Source organism: Cherax quadricarinatus, chromosome 82, assembly GCF_038502225.1.
Source record: "Cherax quadricarinatus isolate ZL_2023a chromosome 82, ASM3850222v1, whole genome shotgun sequence".
NCBI lineage: Eukaryota > Metazoa > Arthropoda > Malacostraca > Decapoda > Parastacidae > Cherax > Cherax quadricarinatus.
This window is the reverse complement of record NC_091373.1, coordinates 5,466,658-5,486,517: the sequence shown is the minus strand read 5'-3', so window position 1 is coordinate 5,486,517 and position 19,860 is coordinate 5,466,658. Positions and strand designations below refer to the sequence as shown.

Genomic DNA, 19,860 nt, shown 5'->3' with positions numbered 1-19,860 from the left:
CACTTTGAATTTTTACTCTCACAAAAAATAGAAGATTTACTGTTATGCAGACTACTGCATTAGTGTAGAAATGGTATAAATAATATCAGCGCACTTGTGAAAGAATACTATACTCACCAGTTGATGTGTATTGGACGGATGGCATAATTTGTTTACTTTTGAACTTGGGCAAAAATCGAACATTTCTGATACTTTGAACTCAATTTCAAGGTACTTTTCATTGTGAAACCAATCAAAATCATCTCAATTTTTGTAATGTGTCTTCCATTCTATAAAATGAGACCAGGAAAACTAGAATACAACCATAAATAGCATATGAAAATACACTGCAAAGTCGCTGTTTTAAACCAAAAACACTGTCGGAGTTTTTTTTCTCATTATGCACTGTGTGCTGCAGAATTTTTTTTTTATACTGTGCACACTGACCACATAGACCCATTCTTTCATATGTAGGTATACCAGCTTTCTCTCGCTAGATTTGAAGGCGCTAGAATTTATGCGTACTAGTATGGCACCAACCCTAGCGTGCAAGCCGTACTAGTACGGCACCAACCCTGAAAAGATTAAGGGGTACATAGAGGCTGAAAACTTAAAACCCCAACATGTGTTCAATTGTGACGAAACAGGCCTGTTTAGGAAGAAAATGCCAAACAGGACCTACGTTACTCAGGAGGAAAAGGCACTCCTAGGACACAAGCCAGAAAAGGTCTTGTTACCTGAAGTCTTTATGGAAGGGGATTCCCCTTCCAAACAATAGAACACCTTCATCCTCTGCCCTTCTCCCATCTCATCACTCATCAACAAGTCCACAATAAAAGTAAGTTTGATGTTATTATTGTTTTATTCTTCATGTATCATTGTTTTCTGTGTAGAGGGAATGTATATTTCATGTAAAAAAAAAAATGATTTTTGTTTAACCCTTTCAGGGTCAAGAGGCCCTCTCCTAAACTTGTTCTCAGGGTCAAAAATTTTCCAGAAAAAAATTCTTTTTTTTTTCTTATGAAATGATAAGAGAATCTTTTCCCGATCATAATGACACCAAAAGTATGAAATTTGATGGAAAACTTACGAAATTATGCTCTCGTGAAGTTAGCGGTCTCGACGATGTTTATGCATCAGCAATTTCGCCCACTTTGAGCCCTATTTTCGGCCAATTCCTGTGTACTAGTCGACAAAAATCATATTTATTTTTTTAGAACTCCATTTTTTCTATCAAATGAGTACAAGAAACCACCCATTTACCAATTTCAACTATCCAGTAAAGTGGTTAGAAATTGGCAATTTTGAAAATTTCACACAAATTTCAGAAGATGCCAATTTCCAAATAGGGTCCAGAATAAACAAGACAGACATTCCTGGCACTAAAGTAACAAGTTCTCTGTTCGTTAGTCATGTCCCCAGGCCCCTCTTACATTTCTTTTGCTTTCCACTTTGAATTTTTATTCTCACAAAAAATAAAAGATTTACTGTTATGCAGACTACTGCATTAGTGTAGAAATGGTATAAATAATATCAGCGCACTGGTGAAAGAATATTAGACTCACCAGTTGACGTGTATTGGACGCTTGGCATGATTTGTTTACTTTTGAACTTTGGTAAAAATCGAACATTTCTGCTACTTTGAACCAATCAAAATCATCTCAATTTCTGTAAAATGTCTTCCATTCTATAAAATGAGACATGGAAAACTAGAATACAACCATAAATACCATACGAAAATAGTGCAAATTCGCTGTCTTAATCCAAAAACACGGTCAAAGTTTTTTTTTTTTCATTACGCACTGTGTGCTGCAGGATTTCTTTTATACTGTGCACACTGACCACATAGACCCATTCTTTCATATGTAGGCCTACCAGCTTTCTCTCACTAGATTTGAAGGTGCTAGAATTTAGGCGTTCTAGTACGTCAATAACCCTGGTGCGTAAGCCGTATTAGTACGTCGGAAACCCTGAAAGGGTTAATACGGATTAACTGGATTTCCATTATTTCTTATGGGGAAAATTAATTCGGTTAAAGGTTAAATCAGTTAAAGGCTGGCTCTCTGGAACAGATTAAAGGCATTAACTGTGGGTCCGCTGTATTTCCTTTTCCTGGATACTTTAGTGTCACTATGGCATCCCTTTAAAATCTGCAATAATGGTTTTTCCTCTAAAATCTACCCAAAACCCTATACAATGCTTTAATCTTGGTAAAAGCAGATCAGTGTAAAAGAGGAACTAAAAAAAATAAAAAAAAAAAAAAATTTAAATTGTCTTCTAAGGGGATAAAATTCCAAAGCACAATATGAACTTTTATAATATACAGTATTAAAAAGATATGCTCTAACAAGTTTAAATTAAAAAAAAAAACTTCAAGTCACCATATGGAAATCAATAGCAGTGAGAAGGAAAACTAAACTGTGAAATCAATTCATTTTCCACCTAAGCAGGGATACCTAATTAGTCAAGTCCCGCTTTTCTTTTTTTTTAACATGCTGACCGTCTCCCACTAAGGCAGGGTGACCCAAAAACAAAACACTTTCACCATCATTCACACATAATCACTGTCTTTGCAGAGGTACACAGATGTAACAGTTCATGTCACTCCAAACAGGAAATATCCCAAACCCCTCCTCTTTAACCCTTTGACTGTTTTGGTCGTATATATACGTCTCATGAGCCACCATTTTTGACGTATATATATACTCATAAATTCTAGCGGCTTCAAATCAAGCAGGAGAAAGCTGGTAGGCCCACATGTGAGAGAATTGGTCTGTGTAGTTAGTGTGCACCTTATAAAAAAAATGACCATTTTTTTAATTAAAATGCCGAATTTGTGGTCTATTTTCGTACAGTATTTATGGTTGTATTCTCATTTTCTTGGTCTCATTTGATAGAATGGAAAACATATAGAAATAGTGGTGATTTTGATTGGTTTTACTAAGAAAAGAACCTTGATATGGAGCTCAAAGTATGGGAAATGTCTGATTTTTGCCGATGTTCAAAAGTAAACAAATGATGTCATTTTCCAATAAATGTCCAAGTAGCCATTCTAGTATGCAGTCATGAATGGGTTGACATGATTTATACAATTATTACAATATTACAGTAGTCTGCATAACAGTAAATCTTCTATTTTTTGTTTGAATAAAAATTCAAAATAGAAAGCAAGAGTAATATCAGAGGGGCCTGGAAACATGACTGATGAACAAAGAAAATGTTATTTTAGAGCCAGGAATTTCTGCATTGTTCATTCTAGACCCTATTTTGAAATTGTCATATTTTTTAATTTTCCTGAAATTGGCCAAATTGCAAATTTCTGACCACATTATTAGGTATTTGAAATTGGTAAATGGGCAGTCTCTTGCATTCAATTGATAGAAAAAATAGAGTTCTAAAGAAATAGCTATGAGTTTGGTCGACTGGAACAATGGAATTAGCCGAAAATAGGGTTCAAAGTGGGCGAAATCACCAATTCATAAATATCGTTGAGGTCGCTAACTTCGCGAGAGCGTAATTCCGTCAGTTTTCCATCAAATTTCGTTCTTTTAATGTCATTACAATCGGGAAAAGATTATCTATCATTTCATAAGAAAAAATATTTTCCTCTTGTTGTTTTTTTCTTTTTTGGAAATTTTGTGACACCAGGAGACACCTCAGACTCAAATCTGGCTAATCTTTTTTCATTGAATCCCTTCACAAAACATTACCCTGCTCACACTCCAACAGCTTATCAAGTCCCACTGTGTAGGAAAGAAATAGTCAAAACATTTCTAAAATAATCTTTAATAAACTTTTTAGCATGTACGTGTACTTACATTCATAGGACGAGGGCCGGGCCATCCTCGAGGACTTCCTTGAGGCATCATTCCACCTCTTGGACCACCTCTTGGACCACCTCTTGGTCCACCTCTAGGTCCACCTCTTGGTCCACCTCTTGGTCCACCTCTGGGTCCGCCTCGAAACCCTCCTCTATCTCGACCCCAACTTCCTCTTTGGCCACGGCCTCGTCGGTTGTCTCTGAACTCAGGCTTTTTCACTTTCACTTCATCTAATACAAAAATAGATTCAACACAAAATATTTTATACATACAGAGCATATCTATCATACTTTTCCTCAGTTTTCAAATACAGTAGGTTTCCCCACAATATTAGCACATTCTTGAAATTTTTTCAAGTCAAATGTTTGGAACCCCTGTTTTTCCACAAGTACCCATTATATGTATATATATATGCATTCTTGAGCCATAATATTCTAATCTCATTTATAAACTTTTTTAATCAAAAATATGTATCCAATATCTTACATTCACTACTGTTCCTTTTCACTTACAACCGGTATTAACCTTCTTTATTAATGTATGCAAGTTAATTAAATAGAACAGAGCTACAACACTCCAGTACTGTTTATCCTGAACGTAAATGCTGTCTTGCTTACCAGAAGTGATATTTCTTGCATATTTTAGGCTGAATTAATTAGGTGATGGTAAAAGGTAATAAAATTAGCTAATGAGAATCTGGGCATTTCTCAGGAGCTATAGCAGCATTGGAGGTTAATGCCACTGAGAATTTGAGGAGTCTTAGATCCCCTCTCACTAATTATCACTTTCATCTCTCTCACATGAAATCCAGCACAATACAATACTCATTACATATGCACACCATTTCCTCACTGCTGCTGTTGAGAATGGCATGGGAGGAATGGAGTCGCAAATGTAAAGGTCAGCCAGCAGTTAGACTGCCTTTCCTTCTGTCTTCTCCTCCCTCTTCTGTCCACTTTCACCCTGTCTTATATTATACTTAATTCTCTTTACAAATGCTCATTTCTGTCTTAATCCCATTGCTTTACCTTCTTTCATTCTATCCATTGCCTCACACACCTCCCCACACACACATCTGACTCATCCTCACACCTAGATGTTATAACTCCCTGCCTAATGCAAGAAATCACTGCCTTCCTCTCTTCATCAACATACAACATTTCAAAATACTCCTTTCAAACTTCAAATTTAACTAACTCATATTGAACAAGACTTGTATACTTAAAATTTCAACAAGAAGCTAGAAAGTCTTATACATATATGTATATAAATAATTAAACATTACATAATCAACTTATATTTAAACAAGTAAAAGTGTGACACTGGTTCCAATACACAGTAATTACCTAAAGAATCCGGAATAATGCGCTCCACAGTTGTACTGGCGAGGGAGATCTTAGAGCGCTCACTCTTGAACCGATCCCGCCCTCTTCCTTCGTCATCCTCTTCCTCCTCTTCTTCCTCCTCCTCCTCTTCCTCTTCCACTTCTACTATATTCTGAGTTTCTTCATGAACTTCCTCTACAGCAACTGCAAATAGAACAGCTGTACTTCCTCGCTATGTACTACTCCCAAAATCTGCAATTTTCTGCAACCACTTCAGTAATCCTTCCATGTCTATTATATCTGTTATGATTCAGGAATTATTATTATTATTATCATGGGGGAGCGCTAAACCCGTAGGATTATACAGTGCATGTAGGGGGGGGGGGGGGTTGGAAGATATTCAGGCTCAATTCAGGGAACTGGAGCACAGATCCAATTCCCTAGATTAAGAGCCCCCCTCACCAGCATCAAGGGACCTCCCTTGAGGGGTATGATTCGTGGAGAGGAAAATTGCAGGAATAAGAACTACTGCCATAAGAGAGACAGACAGGAATGTAAAGCTGTGTGTATATGTATAATGTATACAGAATGTAGGTGGCACAGTCAAATTTATCTTATTAATCTGGCGGCTATTTATGTGGACTTACAATGCACAAGAATTTTTTCTGAGGTTACATTTTATTTCCTTGTTTTACCATTTATGTCTGTTAAATACTCATGGAAAATAATACTTTTTTATTTATTTATTTATTTATTTTTTTTTTTACAAAACTTAACTCTGAAAATAACCTTGAAAAAGTATTCTTTCAACTCACCCATTGAGGAGTCATTATGATGCTCTTGAATTTCTTCCTCTTCGTAAACTGATTCTGTTGTCTGTAATCTGCTATGAACATTTTTTGTGTGACTAATTTGGCCATTTTCATCATCTTCAAATTCCTCCTCAACCCTTAATTCAATGATATCTTCAACTGCAACCTGGGGAATTTCAGAAAAAATATTTATTACTAAAAATATACATAGAGTGGACCCCCGCCTTAGGATCAGCTCCCAACTCGGCCAATTATGTAAGTGTATTTTTCTAAGTGCTTTTGTACGTGTATTTTTGTGGGTCTGAAACGGGCTAATCTAATTCACAATATTCCTTATGGGAACAAATTCGGTCTATAACGGTACCTGAACAGACCTCTGGAATGAAATAATATCGTAAGGTGGGGGGTCAACTGTATGTATGTATGTATGTATGTATGTATGTTTGTATATATACAAATATATAAAGAGGTAGTAGGTTGGTAAACAGCAACCGCCCAGGGAGGTACTACCATCCTGCCAAGTGAGTGTAAAACGAAAGCCTGTAATTGTTTTACATGATGATAGGATTGCTGGTGTCAATTTTTCTGTCTAATAAACATGCAAGATTTCAGGTACGTCTTGCTACTTCTACTTACACTTAGGTCACATTACACATACATGCACAAGCATATATATACACACACCCCTCTGGGTTTTCTTTCTATTTCTTGTCCTTGTTTATTTCCTCTTACCTCCATGGGGAAGTGGAACAGAATTCTTCCTCCGTAAGCCATGCGTGTTGTAAAAGGCGACTAAAATGCCAGGAGCAAGGGGCTAGTAACCCCTTCTCCTGTATATATTACTAAATGTAAAAGGAGAAACTTTCGTTTTTCCTTTTGGGCCACCCCGCCTCGGTGGGATACGGCCGGTGTGTTGAAAGAAGAATATATATATACAGTGGACCCTCGCCTAACGATATCAAGCCGTTCCTGAGAGTTCAACATTAGGCGAAATTATCGTTAGCCGAATTAACTTTCCCCATAAGAAATAATGGAAATCAAATTAATCCGTTCTTGACACCCCAAAGTATGAAAAAAAATTTTTTTTTACCACATGAAATATTAATTTTAATACACACAAACTGAAGAAGACATGTACAATTACATGACACTTACCTTTATTGAAGATCTGGTGATGATTGATGGGATGGGAGGAGGGGAGTGTGTGGATGGTGTTAATGTTTAGAAGGGGAATCCCCTTCCATTAGGACTTGAGATGTCAAGTCCTTTTCCAGGGTTACTTCCCTTCTTCTTTTAATGCCACTAGGACCAGCTTGAGAGTCACTGGACCTCTGTCGCACAACATATCTGTCCACAGAGCTCTGTACCTCCCGTTCCTTTAAGATTTGTCTAAAATGGGCCATAACACTGTCATTGTAATAGTCACCAGCACAGCTTGTAATAGCTGTGTTAGGGTGATTTTCATCCATAAAGGTTTGCAGTTCAACCCACTTTGCACACATTTCCTTAATCTTTGAAGTAGGCACAATGGATTCCACAATACATAGGCATCTCAGGGTTAGCCCCAAACCCTTCAAAATCTTTCTTAATTTCCATACTAATTCTCACCCTTTTTATCTCAGGGTTGGCACTAGAAGCTTTCTTGGGGCCCATGGCGACTTATTTTGCAGGTGGAATCACTAAAAACGCTGTGATAATATGAAATATTCCGATTGTATGTTTGGATGCGACCGCGGTGGCTGGCTTGCAAACACTGGCACCCACGGGACAAGTGAGGCGCGCTCAGGCCACATGTGGACGCGTCTTGAACGGAACGAATCGCGTTGGGCGAGTGTTTTAGCTCTAGTCGAGACAAAATTCTTGCATTAAAATGTATCGCTAGGCGGATTTAACGTTATGCGATGCATTCGTCAGGCAAGGGTCCACTGTATATATATACAGTGGTACCCCGAGTTTCAGCCACCTCCCAACTCGAACAATTATGTAAGTGTATTATTGTAGGTGCTTTTGTAAGTGTATTTTTGGGGGGTCTGAAACGGTCTAACCTAATTTACATTATTCCGGTAACGGTACTCGAACAGCTTTCTGGAACGGATTATGACCAAAACTTGGGGTTCCACTGTATATGGGAAAGTGGAACAGAATTCTTCTGTAAGCCAAGAATGTAGTAAGAGGCAACTAAAATGCCAGGATCAATGAGCTAGTAACCCTTTCTCCTGTACATATTAAAAATAGAAACTTTCATTTTTCTTTTTGGGCCACCCTGCTTTAGTGAGGTATGGCCAGTTTGTTGAAAGAAGATATATGTATTTGCTAATTCAGTGTCTGATCAAATGAATGAAGTGTTCGAACCAAGAATACTGGCATTAGTTTTAGATTAAGAATCTCAATTTAAATAGGGTCTACTTTTGGATGATCATGCAGTCCCATGTATTGTTGGTAGTTTGCAGAGGGGGTACAATGCATTTGATTAGGTCAGTCTCTTAAGTGGTTACAGGATTATAACTCTCTAGTATCTCCATGGGGAAGTGCAGAAGAATCCTTCCTCAGTAAGCCATGCGTGTCGTAAGAGGTTATTAAAATACCAGAAGCAAGGGGCTAGTAACCCCTTCTATATAATTACTAAATGTAAAAAAGAGAAAAACTTAATTTCTTCATTTTCAGGCCACTGTGCCTCAATTGGAGATGGCCATTGCTTAAAAAAAAAAAAAATATGCTCCAGTACTGTACCTTCCACAGTAGAATATGGGGTGAATTATTTTGTTTCAGCCGAGTACTGTAAAGACTGAAGGTTTTAACGATAAACTTGCTTACCTACTCCTGTTTATGGTCAGTTATGAGATCATTTTTCATAAATTCCACAACTAAATTTGCCATAGGCTTATACAGGATGCCTCTAAGCTGATGCCTGCTCTCACACTTCAGTGGGTGACTGATACATATATGACTGCCACTCTCCATGCCCAATTAAACTCACAATGCAGGATGGTCTTCCATTCTCAAGACAGTTTCTTTTTTCATGCAAGATCCTTTGAGGAGTGTGTGAGAGACAGCTACAGGCAACTCGTGCTTCAAGCTAGTCTTCCTATCTCTGGATTTGCTTTCTTAAAACATAATGAATGATCAGGGCATACCTCTCAATCACACACTATACTGTACCGTACAGTACTTTTTTAGGTGGCTCATAGCAAAATAGCACTTCTGAATAACAATCAAAAGATCCAAGTCCATTTCAAGAGAGGCAAGATATAAGAGCAGCCTCTTTAAACATGCTCTCCTTGTTTACCTAGGAACAATAACTAGGTACCCAGGTGTTAACTGATAGTTGAGTTGCATCCTGAAGAAAAACAGCAAAGGACCCCAATGGAAATAAGGCATACTACTTGGCTTTTTATGGAGTGTGGAGTTACTAAAAGTATTAGTCAGAGGGCTGAAGAGGGGTTACTGAGGTGGTTTGGTCATTTAGAGAGAATGGATCAAAGTAGAATGATTTGGAGAGCATATAAATCTGTAGGGAAAGGAAGGAAGGGCAGGGGTCGTCCTCGACAGGGTTGGAGGGAGGAAGCAGAGGTTTAGTGAGCAAGGGGCTTGGACTTCCAGCAAGCATGCGTGAGTGTGTTAGATAGGAATGGAGACAAATGGTTTTTGGGACATGACGAGCTGCTGGAATGTGAGCAGGGTAATATTTAGTGAAGGGATTTAGGGAAACCGGTTAGCCGGACTTGAGTCCTGGAAATGGGAAGTACAATGCCTGCATTTTAAAAGATGGGTATGGGATATTGACACTTTGGAGGGACTTCTAAACTGTCATATCTGAGCGCCTCTGCAAAAACAGTGATTATGTGCGAGTGAGGTGAAAGTGTTGAATGATGAAAGTATTTTCTATTTGGTGATTTTTCTTTCTTTTTGGGTCACCCTGCCTTGGTGGGAGACAGCCGGTTTAAAAAAAAAAAAAAAAATTATTATTATAATCACACTGGCCGATTCCCACCAGGGCAGGGTTGCCCGAAAAAGAAAAACTTTCACCATCATTCACTCCATCACTGTCAAGGGTGCTTTACACTACAGTTTTTAAACTGCAACATTAACACCCCTCCTTCAGAGTGCAGGCACTGTACTTCCCATCTCCAGGACTCAAGTCCGGCCTGCCGGTTTCCCTGAGCCCCTTCATAAATGTTACTTTGCTCACACTCCAACAGCACGTCAAGTATTAAAAACCATTTGTCTCCATTCACTCCTATCAAACACGCTCACGCATGCCTGCTGGAAGTCCAAGCCCCTCGCACACAAAACCTCTTTTACACCCTCCCTCCAACCTTTCCTAGGCCGACCCCTACCCCGCCTTCCTTCCACTACAGACTGATACACTCTTGAAGTCATTCTGTTTCGCTCCATTCTCTCTACATGTCCGAACCACCTCAACAACCCTTCCTCAGCCCTCTGGACAACAGTTTTGGTAATCCCGCACCTCCTCCTAACTTCCAAACTACGAATTCTCTGCATTATATTCACACCACACATTGCCCTCAGACATGACATCTCCACTACCTCCAGCCTTCTCCTCGCTGCAACATTCATCACCCACGCTTCACACCCATATAAGAGCGTTGGTAAAACTATACTCTCATACATTCCCCTCTTTGCCTCCAAGGACAAAGTTCTTTGTCTCCAGAGACTCCTAAGTGCACCACTCACCCTTTTCCCCTCATCAATTCTATGATTCACCTCATCTTTCATAGACCCATCCGCTGACACATCCACTCCCAAATATCTGAATACATTCACCTCCTCCATACTCTCTCCCTCCAATCTGATATCCAATCTTTCATCACCTAATCTTTTTGTTATCCTCATAACCTTACTCTTTCCTGTATGCACTTTTAATTTTCTTCTTTTGCATACCCTACCAAATTCATCCACCAATCTCTGCAACTTCTCTTCAGAATCTCCCAAGAGCACAGTGTCATCAGCAAAGAGTAACTGTGACAACTCCCACTTTATGTGTGATTCTTTAACTTTTAACTCCACGCCTCTTGCCAAGACCCTCGCATTTACTTCTCTTACAACCCCATCTATAAATATATTTAACAACCACGGTGACATCACACATCCTTGTCTAAGGCCTACTTTTACTGGGAAATAATTTCCCTCTTTCCTACATACTCTAACTTGAGCCTCACTATCCTCGTAAAAACTCTTCAATGCTTTCAGTAACCTACCTCCTACACCATACACCTGCAACATTTGCCACATTGCCCCCCTATCCACCCTGTCATACGCCTTTTCCAAATCCATAAATGCCACAAAGACCTCTTTAGCCTTATCTAAATACTGTTCACTTACGTGTTTCACTGTAAACACCTGGTCCACACACCCCCTACCTTTCCTAAAGCCTCCTTGTTCATCTGCTATCCTATTCTCCGTCTTACTCTTAATTCTTTCAATAATAACTCTACCATACACTTTACCAGGTATACTCAACAAACTTATCCCCCTATAATTTTTGCACTCTCTTTTGTCCCCTTTGCCTTTATACAAAGGAACTATGCATGCTCTCTAAAAATCCCTAGGTACCTTACCTTCTTCCATACATTTATTAAATAATTGCACCAACCACTCCAAAACTATATCCCCACCTGCTTTTAACATTTCTATCTTTATCCCATCAATCCCGGCTGCCTTACCCCTTTTCATTTTACCTACTGCCTCACGAACTTCCCCCACACTCACAACTGGCTCTTCCTCACTCCTACAAGATGTTATTCCTCCTTGCCCTATACACGAAATCACAGCTTCCCTGTCTTCATCATAATTTTACAATTCCTCAAAATATTCCCTCCATCTTCCCAATACCTCTAACTCTCCATTTAATAACTCTCCTCTCCTATTTTTAACTGACAAATCCATTTGTTCTCTAGGCTTTCTTAACTTGTTAATCTCACTCCAAAACTTTTTCTTATTTTCAACAAAATTTGTTGATAACATCTCACCCACTCTCTCATTTGCTCTCTTTTTACATTGCTTCACCACTCTCTTAACCTCTCTCTTTTTCTCCATATACTCTTCCCTCCTTGCATCACTTCTACTTTGTAAAAACTTCTCATATGCTAACTTTTTCTCTCTTACTACTCTCTTTACATCATCATTCCACCAATCGCTCCTCTTCCCTCCCGCACCCACTTTCCTGTAACCACAAACTTCTGCTGAACACTCCAACACTACATTTTTAAACCTACCCCATACCTCTTCGACCCCATTGCCTATGCTCTTATTAGCCCATATATAGTCCAATAGCTGTTTATATCTTACCCTAACTACCTCCTCTTTTAGTTTATAAACCTTCACCTCTCTCTTCCCTGATGCTTCTATTCTCCTTGTATCCCATCTACCTTATACTCTCAGTGTAGCTACAACTAGAAAGTGATCTGATATATCTGTGGCCCCTCTATAAACATGTACATCCTGAAGTCTACTCAACAGTCTTTTATCTACCAATACATAATCCAACAAACTACTGTCATTTCGCTCTACATCATATCTTGTATACTTATTTATCCTCTTTTTCTTAAAATATGTATTACCTATAACTAAACCCCTTTCTATACAAAGTTCAATCAAAGGGCTCCCATTTTCATTTACACCTGGCACCCCAAACTTACCTACCACACCCTCTCTAAAAGTTTCTCCTACTTTAGCATTCAGGTCCCCTACCACAATTACTCTCTCACTTGGTTCAAAGGCTCCTATACATTCACTTAACATCTCCCAAAATCTCTCTCTCTCCTCTACATTCCTTATATAATATTCTTATATAATCTTGTGAACTGTGAAGTTGTTTAATTCATGTTAACCCTTTCGGGGTTTCCAACGTACAAGTACGGCTTACGTGCCAGGGTTATTGACGTACTAGTACGCATAAATTCTAGCGCCTTCAAATCAAGCGGGAAAAGGCTGGTAGACCTAGATGTGAGAGAATAGGTCTGCGTGGTCAGTGTGCATGGTAGGAAAAAAATCCTGGACCCAGTGGTGCAGTGTGGGAACGCCATTTTATTACACCTTGCTCACCATGCCTCACGGTAAGAAACTCCTCACTCCTTGGCGAACTGGGACACTTTTGTTTCCAAGTGATAGTTCTAATACAGAGGGAAGTGTCAGTGAAGATGAGTTTCAAGGTTTTGATGAGGTTGTGACCAAAACTAATGACCATAATAATGGTAATAGTGAGGAAAACCCAGACGACAGTCAACCTTCCACCTTTGGTGCTGGGCCGTCTTGTTCACATTCAGCTGTATCCAGGACTCAGATGTGAGCAATGGTGATGATAGTGATAGTGAATACGAACTCCAAGCTCTTGAAAACAGTTCCAGTAGCGAGAGTGAAGTAGAATATTCTCCAGTGAAGCGTCAGTATACATGACGGTATATGCGCTCTGGTAGTGTGCCATATGCTATTCCAAGGGGAAGGAGTACATCTTGGAGTACATCCCGTGGCTGTACAACAGGAACAGATAGTGAAAATGAAGATGATAATGTTGCAATTGGGATGGAAAATGTGCATGCATCTGCTGGTGGTAGTGGTGGTGCCAGTCGTGAGGCACCAGCAGTGGGCCATGCTGCCACCCATGCTGCTGACTCAGCAGAACAACAAAGGCCACCATCCCCCACCCACCCACCACACCAACCTCCACAACCACAACCTCCACAACCACAGCCTCCACAACCACAACCACCTTTCAATATCCAGTATCCACCAGCAGACCGTACCTGGGATTGGCAGGAAGCTGACAATTTTGTTCCCAATCCCCATCACTTTGATGAAAGTCAAAGTGGAATAAGGCCATCTTGTACACTTGGGAACAATGCCAATGAATTAGAATGTTTCGAGTTATTCTTTGACGAACCCCTGATGGAAATTATTGTTAGGGAAAGCAACAGATACTTCGAGTACACCATGGCAAACAATACTTTCACTAAAATCATGCCTACACCAGTGGAAGGACACAACTGTGGCTGAGATGCATCTTTTCTTTGCCACAATAATGCTTATCCTAGGTAGTAGGTTGGTAGACAGCAACCGCCCAGGGAGGTACTACCGTCCTGCCAAGTGAGTGTAAAACGGAAACCTGTAATTGTTTTACATGATGGTAGGATTGCTGGTGTCCATTTTTCTGCCTCATAAACATGCAAGGTTTCAGGTACTTCTTGCTACTTCTACTTACACTTAGGTCACACTACACATACAAGTACAAGCATATATATACACACCCCTCTGGGTTTTCTTCTATTTTTCTTACTAGTTCTTGTTCTTGTTTATTTCCTCTTACCTCCATGGGGAAGTAAACAGAATTCTTCCTCCGTAAGCCATGCGTGTCGTAAGAGGCGACTAAAATGCCGGGAGCAAGGGGCTAGTAACCCCTTCTCCTGTATATAGTATTACTAAATTTAAAAGGAGAAACTTTTGTTTTTCCTCTTGGGCCACCCCGCCTCGGTGGGATACGGCAAGTTTGTTGAAAGAAGAAAGAATAATGCTTATGCCACATGTGTATAAGCACAGTGTCAAATCATACTGGTCAACAGACCGCCTGATTGCAACCCCAGGTTTCAGGAAGCTTGTTATTTATGAGTCTTTGATTCTATTCAAAGGAAGACTCTCATTCAAGCATGCTTAATGCGATTATTTGGTGATGCAGTGGCGTGGAGTCAATTATAGGTCTTCGGAGGCTTCTTTACTTTATTTGCAAAGTCGTGGTGGGTACACAGTCTTGTGTGTTGTGCCCATGGCCCAGTAAGGCCATGCCCACAAGGGAGAGCGCTAGTGGGGCTTGTGTCTTGCTGCTAGGCCGCTGAGTGAGTGAGGGCATGTGGGACCAGTGTCCCACTGACTTTGGGCTGGCCTAGAGGGCAGCACCTTAGTGCTGCAAAATATGAACTAAGCTGGCAGACAGCATAGGCTGTCTGTGCAGACAGTACAGGCTGTCTACAAGCAGTACATACCAAGCAAGAGGAAACGCTTTGGTATAAAGTTATTTGTGCTTTGTGACTGCTACAGTGGATATTATTGTGTACACTGGAAGTTATACATTGCAAAATACCAGGAAGTTATTGGGCATCTCTGGTGATGTGGTTAGATCAATGATGGAACCATATCTTGGTAAAGGGCATATATTATATACTGATAACTGGTACACAACCTAGGTAGTAGGTTGGTAGACAGCAACCGCCCAGGGAGGTACTACCGTCCTGCCAAGTGAGTGTAAAATGAAAGCCTGTAATTGTTTTACATGATGGTAGGATTGCTGGTGTCCTTTTTTCTATCTCATGAACATGCAAGATTTCAGGTAGGTCTTGCTACTTCTACTTACACTTAGGTCACACTACACATACATGTACAAGCACATATATACACACCCCTCTGGGTTTTCTTCTATTTTCTTTCTAGTTCTTATTCTTGTTTATTTCCTCTTATCTCCATGGGGAAGTGGAACAGAATTCTTCCTCAGTAAGCCATGCGTGTTGTAAGAGGCGACTAAAATGCCGGGAGCAAGGGGCTAGTAACCCCTTCTCCTGTATAAATTACTAAATTTGAAAAGAGAAACTTTTGTTTTTCTTTCTGGGCCACCCTGGCTAGGTGGGATACGGCCGGTTTGTTGAAAAAAAAAAAAAAAAAGCTGGTACACAAGCCCCTCACTCAGTGATTTTTTGTGAGTGAACATGACAGACGTGTGTAGCACAGTGCGTGGAAATCGTAAGCATATGCCCAGGTTTGATGCTGGCACTCACAGAGGTGAGGTGCAGGCATTTGCTGCCAATGACATCATGGCATTTTGGTGGCATGACAAATGAGATGTCACACTGTTGTCATCAGTTCACCCTAACAAAATGACAAACACTGGCAGGCAGAATAGAGAGACCAATGAACCCATTCTAAAACCTGCAGCTGTGATGGACTACACCCTCAATATGCGCTCAGTGGACAAATGTGACATGCAGATTGGGTTTGTTGATTGTGTTCGCAAGAGTTACAAGTGGTACATAAAACTATTTTTTCCATATTCTGGACATTTCCATGATCAATGCTTATAATATGTATAAGATGAAGACCAGAAACAAACCCCCATACGGCAAATTTTGTTTGTCTGTCATCAGACAAATAATATTCAAGTACCAAGGAACAACACCTGCAATAGAAAACCGCCCACCAAATTATCAACAACTACCTTCTCGTCTGAGGCATGGTGATCACTTCCTTATAAAACTGCCTGCTACTGCTTTCAAGAAAAAGGCTCAGAAGAGGTGTTATGTCTGTGCACATACAAAAAAAACGCCCACAACAATGCAGAGACACTCGTTTTATGTGTGAGGAGTGTAAAATACCACTGTGTATAACACCATGTTTCAAAGACTTCCACAGACTTCAGAACTTCTAGAAACATGTCCTGTGACTGTATATGTGAATATAAAATATAGAAAAATAGTAATAAACAATATTTTATATTGTTCATTTGTGCAAACAAGTTTGTTCATTTGTGTAAACAAGTTTTGTAAACAATATAATGACAACAGTGTTTGTGCAGTTGTGTAGTATAGAAACAGTAAAAATTTACAAAATAGTGCTCATATTAGTCTCATAGGCCGTAAAAGTTACTTGAAAAGAAAAAAATATTAAAAAATAATAGAAAAAAGTATAAAAAACAAAATAAACGATTACCAGGTGACTGGCAGTCGGTGATGTTGCCATATGCGATTCACTTTCTGTCAACTTCATGCCTCCATATCTCGGTAAGTATTGATGGCAAAAAAAATTTTTTAGCCTATAAAGTTTAGAAAAAAAGAATCTATCTTTTCATAAGAAAAATTAATTTTTTTTTTTTTTCAAATATTTTTTGACCCAGAGAACAAGTCTGGGAGAGGGCCTGTCAACCCTGAAAGGGTTAAGTGCTAAACCCACATGGGTCATTCAGCACAAGACATGGTGGAGGCTTGATCCTCCATCTACTGAGCACCAGACAGACATGCTTCTTATTTGTACCCACCTAGCTGTGAGCTGTGAAGACCTTAGTCAGCACACAAGAAAACACACAGGTTAATGAGACAAACTGTATTAACAAATTAATGCATCAAGTGCTTCAACTGACCTCCTGAGATGGATCTTCACCAGCCAAGAGAGCTTCTTCTTCCTCTTCATCCAGATCATATTCATAATCTAAACCCTCTCCAATTAATTCATCTTCTAATCTGAAAATATAATAATATTAATTTTATTTCATTATATATTAATTTAGTACAGTAAACTAGTAATTTTGAAGCCCACTAGTATTCAACACCATTTTGGACAAATTTAAATTAGAACTAAGATTATTTAACAATAAAAGGCTATATTGGTGTGAAGCTTATGTTTATGGGTCTAGTACAAGTTTTCAGAAAATTAAAAATAATTGCTAGACTAAATTTATAAGATTATTCACAAAAATTAAAAATTAAAAACTGCAGAAGAATAAAAGTTACAAATTTTCCATCTTACGGCCTGATTATGGTCCAGAACAGACCAAAACACTGTCCAGTATTTATTTGCAATTCGTGGGTTAGTGGTCAATATATTTTACCTACAGAGTTCTGGGAGCCAAGCAAACAACTTTTGAGGTGTCTGGTGAAGTCACAATTTTTTCAAATCACTGATGTCAGTAATTTATCCATGCCACAGGTTTAGTATATTGTTAAGGTACAGTAAATTAGTTTCAGGTTAAGTTAAGGAGGATTTGGTTAGAGTAGATTATTTTTGTGACTACCAACAATTTAAAAAAAAATTATATCCAGGATAAGTCTTCACCAGTAAGGAGATATTAATTCTGACTGATCAGTGACTTGGTAATGTCAGTAAAATCTCGATTATTCACTTTTGGTTATAATCATTTCAGTCAGGCTATTCTACGTAATTTGAATGTAGTAATAATTATTATTATCACAGGGGAGTGCTAAACCCACAGGATTATACAGTGCATGAAAGGGGGGGGGATGGAAGGTATTCAGGCTCAATTCAGGGAACCAGAGCACAGATCCAATTCTCTAGATCAAGAGCCCCTCACCAGCATCAAGGAACTTCCCTGGAGGGGAGAACATAGTAATAATGCTGATAAAATTACTGACAATACATTAGGTAAAAGAACACCTGCAACTAATGCGACATTTTATTGTGGCAACGTTTTGCTCCCCAGGAGCTTTGTCAAGCTGTTAAACAGCTTGACATAGCTCCTGAAGAACGAAACGTTGCCACAATAAAATGTCGCATTAGTTACACATCCTGTTACCTAACAATTTACACACTTTTATATATGATAATTATACTTGAGTGTACCAGTACCTAAATAAATTAACAATCCCAATGTCGACAAGATGTGATCCCAAACGACCCCAATGGAAATAAGTTACTGACTTTTTTGGGGTTATCCTAAGTAATATACACCCATGTTAAACTATGTATAATAATTATGCTAATATGTATCTATACCTACATAAACTTAAGTACTTATCTAGAGTAAATAAGGTTAAGAGAGAAACAGCTTCCCAACACACTAAGAGCCAAGTCTCTAAGCTACGTGCAATAACTACACCTCTATTGCAGTAACTACACTTCTTTCCAAACATCTAATTAAAATGAGTCAGATAACGAGACTGACTTGACAAATAACAAATAATAAACACAAAACAGTCGTCGGGAGCATAACATTTCTCATCACATCTCAATGATGTTTTTCCCTCCTTGAACACATCTTAATATCCCACTTATCTAAGAGACACTTACTCTGCCATATCCTAGAGAGTGTTATGCACTCCACTCTGCACCTGGGCCGGGATTCAAGCGTCAAAATGCTTCAAAAAAGGAGAAAGCATCACAGAATCAATGGACACGATGGCAACAACAAACCATTTACGAGTTATCGGGAAGGCGAGTACTTCCCCAGAACCATCATAGTTTACTCCTCTTTTTTTGTCAATATTCTGACTTGAGAAACAACTATACACGTAACACAATTCGAAAACAATTCTACGTTTATTTAACAATTTATCTCTATATTTGCATTGAAGATGAAATTAAAAGAAAGTTCTCAGAACTGATAACTTTGATCAGACTGTCCTTCACAGAGAACGAGTTGTGTTTGATGACTAACTTAAGTAAGTAAGTAAGTAAGCAAGTTTATTCAGGTATACACAAATACAGTTACATAGAATTATCATACATAGCAGCATATGTGTAGAGAACCTAGGATAACCCAAAAAAGTCAGAGTAGTACTACTACTAATAATAATAATATCTTTATTTCTACAAGTATATATACAAGGTATATAGGCATAGTTGACATCAATGACATACTACTGTGTGCCCTCTCTGGAACATCCTGTCTCTATCCACATTGTCTATTCCACACAGTATTTTGTATGCCGTTATCATGTCTCCCCTAACCCTCCTGTCCTCCAATCTCGTCAGGCCAATTTCCCTTAACCTTTCATCGTAGGACATTCCCCTTAGCTCTGGAACTAACCTTGTTGCAAACCTTTGCACTTTAATTTCTTGACGTGCTTGATCAAGTGTGGGTTCCAAACAGGTGCTGCATACTCTAGTATGGGACTGACGTACACGGTGTACAGTGTCTTGAACGATTCCTTACTAAGGTATCGGAACGCTGTTCTCAGGTTTTTGCCAGGCGCCCATATGCTGCCACAGTTCTTCAGCCCAATGCAGAAAGAGGTGGAATAAGAGAAGGAGTTTGAGGTAATCAGTCCCTCAACCTGGAGTCGATGTGTTCAGTCTTTTATCAAGACTGAGGGACTAAACACATCGACTCCAGGCTGAGGGACTGAGTATATGGAAAATTTTCTAGGGGTGTTACCTGTACGTACCTCAACATTACATGCATACGAGTAATCT

At 39.1% G+C, this 19,860-nt stretch overlaps 1 protein-coding gene across 1 annotated transcript in view; it reads right to left on the bottom strand.

The window, feature by feature from the left end:
* Nucleotides 1-18,925, bottom strand: part of LOC128702866 (RNA-binding protein 33) — a 58,961-nt gene extending 40,036 nt beyond the window's left edge. Inside the window, exons 1-5 of the mRNA XM_053797322.2 lie at nucleotides 18,736-18,925; nucleotides 17,072-17,171; nucleotides 5,941-6,103; nucleotides 5,147-5,329; nucleotides 3,798-4,030 (exon numbers count right to left, since the gene is read on the bottom strand). Coding sequence (XP_053653297.1) covers nucleotides 3,798-4,030; nucleotides 5,147-5,329; nucleotides 5,941-6,103; nucleotides 17,072-17,171; nucleotides 18,736-18,743 — 687 coding nt within the window. The 5' untranslated portion in view covers nucleotides 18,744-18,925. The remainder of the gene's footprint in view (nucleotides 1-3,797; nucleotides 4,031-5,146; nucleotides 5,330-5,940; nucleotides 6,104-17,071; nucleotides 17,172-18,735) is intronic.
* Nucleotides 18,926-19,860: the final 935 nt, after the last annotated feature.